The 6,000-nt window shown below is 45.4% G+C and overlaps 1 protein-coding gene across 1 annotated transcript in view; it reads left to right on the forward strand.

Annotated features, from left to right (window-relative positions):
* LOC119436158 (phosrestin-2-like) overlaps positions 1–6,000 on the forward strand; it is a 336,154-nt gene that overhangs the window by 256,367 nt on the left and 73,787 nt on the right. The window contains exon 4 of the mRNA XM_049656422.1: positions 5,371–5,611. Coding sequence (XP_049512379.1) covers positions 5,371–5,611 — 241 coding nt within the window. The remainder of the gene's footprint in view (positions 1–5,370; positions 5,612–6,000) is intronic.

The raw sequence follows: 6,000 nt of genomic DNA on the forward strand, positions 1-6,000 counted from the left end.
CCTATGTACGGACACAAGTAAAACATTGTTTGATTTCTTTGTTCGTATTCTGATACGACGAGATAAAGCTCTAGCCTGCACTTCTGCGTGATGTGTGATTTAAGACGAATTAAGCGATTTCAGGTGTGCTCATCGTAGCATGTTTGCTTATGTTCTATTTATTCTATATTTGGAGCAGCACTGACCTCGAAATTTTAATCGGTTCCACGACGGCTCTGTCGACGGGTCGTCAATTGCGAAAGATGCAATGACGGAGCTAAATCACCGCGACCTTAAAATTGACGCTAAATCGACCTCACCTTTACCTCGCAGTCCGAGGATTTATTACGGCTAGTTGAATGTCCGCAGGTGGGCTGTAGCATTTCAAAAATGGGAAGGGCAAGGGGTAGGGCGAAACAGAAAAATGAGCGTATACGATAACCTTCCGATTCATGGGGGCATACTCCCGGGGCTATTGCAGGTGGTGCGCATATTTACTGAACAACGACGTAAGTTTGCAGTCAAAATGTAAAAAAAAAATGTTTCAAAGAAAAAGGCGCTTTTCCAACCCGCATCTTCCTTTAAAAGAAAAGAAAATTAGCAGTAGAGGTTGCGATGGCAGCCGGTAGGGCGTCACCAGTACTGAACAGTACACAAGAACGGGGCGTAAAGAAAACGTGTTTTCGCCAGGCTCAAATAAACAATCGAGAGACGCACGGTATCCTCATGGCGCACAGACTAGGCCGGTTTTGACGGCCGCCGTGCAACAAGCCTAATTGGGAACCCACGTTGAATGAAAGGGCGAAGAGGCTGGGGCCGCGCAAACAGAAGTAAAAACTAAGTACTAAGCAAAAAGGGGAACAAGAAAATGGAGCTTGATTCTCTGAGGGTGCTTTTATAGCACACACTTAAATTTATTTTTATCCACGCTTGTATTTTCTTTGTTTGTTTTATCTTGTCGTCTTGACCGAGGTCACGGAGTGGGCCCTAGTTGACACTGCTTGAAGACCCTGGCATCGATATTTTTATACAAGCTTCATTTCGTTTTTTTTTCCCCTCTCTGAGAAAATGGTCCTTTCGCAGCCTTGTCGTTGGTGCAAAATAAAAAGAGGAGATTTTTATTATTTCTAAAATGCTTCTGCGGGTGCCTTCTTCTTGCCCGGAGGTAAATTAGGCTGCACCGTGTCCTTCGCACGCCACTGATAAATAGCGAATCAACATCTTCCTTTCTTTATTTTGTGTGCGTGCTTGTCTGCTTGCTGTTTTCTTTAAGCCAAACTTTCTTTTCCGACTCTTCCGTGCTCGATCGTGGCACCGGTATCTCGGCAGGTACATGTACGGCTATTATACCTGTAGTGTTTTTATTTACCGTTCCCAAAATTGTGAGAAATGCGTCTTTGGCATATAGCACAATTTAGTCATTGAGCGGCATTATTCAAAGATGTGGACATTATTGCGAACGAAGCAAAAATGCGAAACCGAATAATTAACAAAATTTTACAAATCAACTTTCTAACTTGCCACTTTAGCGCAGATATTGTAATTTACGAATTGAAGCCAGTGATTTCACAAGGCACATTCACTTAGAACAAGTTTTTGAACTAGCACCAGTCTTGAGATAAGCGCACTGTCAAACTAGCGGAAGAAAATTAATGCACTGTTGCTCCGCTTACTTTTATACCAAAACGCATTTTTTATATTATAGGTGAAATATACATGGAACATTGATGCATTTTGTCGCATATACCTTGGCAATGCATATCTTGAAACTGGTGTAACTTCAGAATTCGTTCCAAGTGAATATGACTTGCGAACCCATCGCAAATTGCCATACGTGCTATAAAGTAATTAGAAGCTTATTAACAAAATTTTGATAATTATTCAAAAATGCATTTGATTTCTAGTGAAAATAATGCCCGCCGTTTAGGATAATCCTACTCAGGAAGCATAATTGTGCTACATGCCATGGGCGATTTTTGAAAATTCTGTTAACGATAAAAACAACATCCTACAAAGGTACGCCGGCCTCGAATGCAAATACCAACAAAATGGCTTATATAACTCCTAGTATGCTGACCGACAAAGTATAGTGCCATAAGTGCCACCACCTTTGTTCGAAGTAATAAAAAAATAGATTCTTACATAAAACCTGAACACACAACTTTGACTCATAAGTACTTCTAAAGCGCACCAAGCTTTAAGGTGGCGGTTCCACTGCGGCAGCACAAGCCCCCCGTTTTCAGTACTTTTGCAGCAACCGTGGTGGCTCTTCTGCTTTTTTTTTTTTTTTGCAAATGCTTTATTCATTCTTCATTCATAAATTCATTCATTCATAAAGTGGTCGTATATACCATACAAAGCTTAATTCTTTTAGATTCCAACTATATATAATATAAAGAAATTGACCAATGAGATTTAGAAATAAATGTTCAAGAGCACGCATGAGATACATGGTTTTTGCGAACTGCGTCTCAATTGTGACCATACTATTGTAAACAGCCCGGCAACTCTACGCTGAAGGAAGCTGAATTTTGGATTTCACACTTACCCGGCGCCTCATCGGGACCTTACCAGAGCGCAGACCACCGTCCTTCAACAGCTTCATATAGACTCTTTTCTCAGTCCACACAGATTGGCGAATATCACAATTTAACCCCATATGTCAAAATTGTAACATGAACGAATTGGCAACACAAGACCACATCCTCTGGAGATGTAGGGGTTTTCCTCCCCCAAATACGCTCTTGCCAGCCCCCTCCAAACTTACCTGGGAGGCCTTACTTAGGACTGCCGCCGATCTCGGGAACAACTGAAAATCGTCACTTGTGCCGAGGGAGTCGCCCCCAACAGGGGCCACCATGAGACCCCGCCATGATTTTCAATAAAGATGTTGTAACCACCAAGTGCTTAAAGGTAAGCGAAAAAATCACCAGCTCTTCCCCTGTCGAGAAAATGAGGGCAAGCGAAGATTGTGGCAAGACGACGCTGTCGCAGGCGTTCCGCTTCGTTTTCCCTAAACTCAGGGTCGGCGGCTCTTCGCTGACGTTTCGCATGGTCTCTGGAAGGCCTCACGCTAGAATCGGCACGTCGACGACGATCCCTTTCGCGAGCGAGTTTGCGGCGCCGTTGCTCAAACGCAGCCTGCTCCTCGGCGGAACGCACCATGCGCTTCCTCCCCATCCGGTCACCGAAACTTATCTGAGGTAGTAGTAAGTGGTTCGTGTGGAAAGGGAAATGTTGGCGCTATCTTCTGCAGCCCTTGAGGGAGCACGGCTCAGCGCGAGGGAAGCTTGTCGGAGTGCGCGCCAACCTCCTTTCCTTCCCTTTCCCTCCCCGCGACACACCACACCAATGGAGCTGAAATGTGCGGCCCCGATATGAGCCACACGTGATTTCTTTTTCTTTCTTCCTTTCTTCCTTTCTTTCGTTCTTTATTTATTTATTTATTTCTAGTCCCTGACTCATACCCGCATATATCTGACTGATACCCGCATATCCAATGCGAGTATGCGCCACACGTGATTTTATTATGGTTAATCGTGACGTAACTGATGAGCAGGTGATTTTATTGATGTCATGTCCTATCAGCCATGTTACTCATACATTCGTACCCTTCCATGCCAATTTTGGTATATACCAAGTGAACAGGTTTTCGATAGGGTTTTAGCGCGACATCACCACCACCGCCGCCGCCGACAAGGCAATACAAGCTTCGCTTGAAAAAAATGCTGTCGTATTTAAAATGTAAAGAGAGGTGTGCTGTACGTTGAAGCAAGGGAAAACACAAATTTCTTAGTAAGGTAGACTAGAAATACACAATAACCGATGCTTCATAGAGCCGCAGCACATCCGCAACCAGAAAGTGTGAGTGTCTGTGCAATTCTTGCATGTTGCATTGATAACCGAGAGTGAGTGCACGGACGTGGTAAGTGCTTCAAAGCCTGGAGGAAGAGACAAAGAGCGAGAAGGTGGCGGTCACCTGCGCACCAATGCACTACCTGGTCCGGGACCTAGACTGGCATTTATTGCGCACTTGGCGGGCGCCCATCTTTTCCAACAATATGCCTTGTTTAGCGCAGCTTGTCTGCATGCGCTAACCGCCATTACGAATTATTTTCTTTGTTCCTACTAACAATCTGTACTTCTGGCAAGCACAGGGTTGTCGTGCACACACACTCTGTATTCCACATGTAGAGCATAATGGTCGTTTTCGTATGCACGGCCTGCACTGGTATTTCAGTATAGGTTCCGTGCCACGTTGTGCGGTGCCTTCTATCATGATGCCACTTTTACAGTTATTTCCAGCTGCGCACCGTGCATCGATAAGATCAGGATTCTTGCCCGCTACTCGACCGTAGGCTGCCTTGTGGTGCCTCAGACAACCCCCCGTTAATTTTGATGCTCCTGCAATCCCAAAGAAGGTCGATTTTCCGCAGGTGGCTCTGAAATAAGTCACCTTAGAATGCTTATATGAGACATGCTCTCATTGTGTGTATGTTGTAGGGTTTTGGTGTCGCGGTCTCAGAGTCTCGGAGTCAGCGTCACACAGAGGGTCGCGCTTTAGCTTACACTTTGAATTACACGTGCCTCAGAAGACGGCTTCACGGTGATGTCATGGGCAAGTCCTTAGGTAAAATAGAAACACGCCCTCTTGAAGGAATGCCGAATTCGTCAGCATGTCAGTGTTCACATTGAGTTCGTGGAATGTTGTTTGACGACGATATCGCAATAACTCCGGTCTCCGCTCTTCAGAGAATATGCCTGATGACTTCTTCAGAGAGAGCAGTGATGACCACTCTAAAGACGACCGCGCTTTGTTGTGCGTGCTTGCGCATCTTTTGTTCTTTCTTTCCGTCTCCCTTTCTTTCCGTCTACCCAGTGTACGAGGATGAGGAAAGAAAGGGTGAAGGCAGGAATGTTAACAAGAAAGTCATCTGGTTGGCTACACTACACTGGGGGACGGGAAAGGGGGAATAGAAAGATGAGATAGAAAGAGGGGGAGGAATAAAATACGTAGTGAGTTCGCGTACGCGTTCGTGCGGCAACCTGGTTAACCTCCCCGCATTTCCTTTTCTCTCTTTCTTTATTCCGATAAATCGAAGCACCCCTTCTTGCCCAGGTCATAGACCTTCAAACTATCAGGGGCTGCTTAAAATGAGATGGCGTTTACATTGAATAATGTAATTTTTTTTCTGAAATACAGACGTCAGTGGATATATAGGTGATTCGTATTGCTGCGTGTTTAAGTCTACACTTATACGGTATGCGCGCTCTTCGTTGTGTGCTTTACCTCCAGTTCTATTACAGCGAAGTCATTTCTCTCTATATTATCTGCGTAAGCCCTGACGGTTAGGCAGATCGAGGATTAAAGAATCTGTTTGTGGAATGCAGGGTGTACAAGAAGCAGAGTCCCAACAGCCGGCTGACGCTGTACCTGAGCACGCGCGAGTTCGTTCACGCGTCGAGCCGGACCAGCGTGAGCCCCATAGATGGCGTGGTGCTGGTGGATCCGACCTACCTCAAGGATCGGCGCGTCTACGCCATGGTGCTGCTCACTTTCCGCTACGGACGCGAGGATGAGGAGGTCATGGGACTCAAGTTCTTTACCGAGGCCATCTTGGACTTCAAGCAGGTATCGAATGCAACAATCAATATCAATCAATATTAATGCAATGTAAATCGCACCACATTGAATGTTTATCGCGAAGTTCTTTGAGAGTTTCCATTTGACAGAACCTCGTGCTTCAGCCCCTAACCCCCCAGTGCACCTTTTCTCTTGTGTTGTTTCAGTAATGCTTCGGTGTCAACGCTCAAACAACACATTGAATGTTTATGTCGAAGTTCTTTGAGAGTTCCCATTTCACATAACCTCGAGCTTCAACCCTTACCCCAACCCAACGCCCCTTTGCTGTGGTGTCGTTTCAGTAATCCTTCGAGGGATGTACGCACAGCGTGTTAACTAGGTACTGCGGCCCAGCGAAGGTAACATGCCTATCAAAAAAATGTCACAGTTTCGCCCTA

The sequence above is a fragment of the Dermacentor silvarum genome, chromosome 1 (genome assembly GCF_013339745.2).
Source record: "Dermacentor silvarum isolate Dsil-2018 chromosome 1, BIME_Dsil_1.4, whole genome shotgun sequence".
NCBI classification, from domain to species: domain Eukaryota; kingdom Metazoa; phylum Arthropoda; class Arachnida; order Ixodida; family Ixodidae; genus Dermacentor; species Dermacentor silvarum.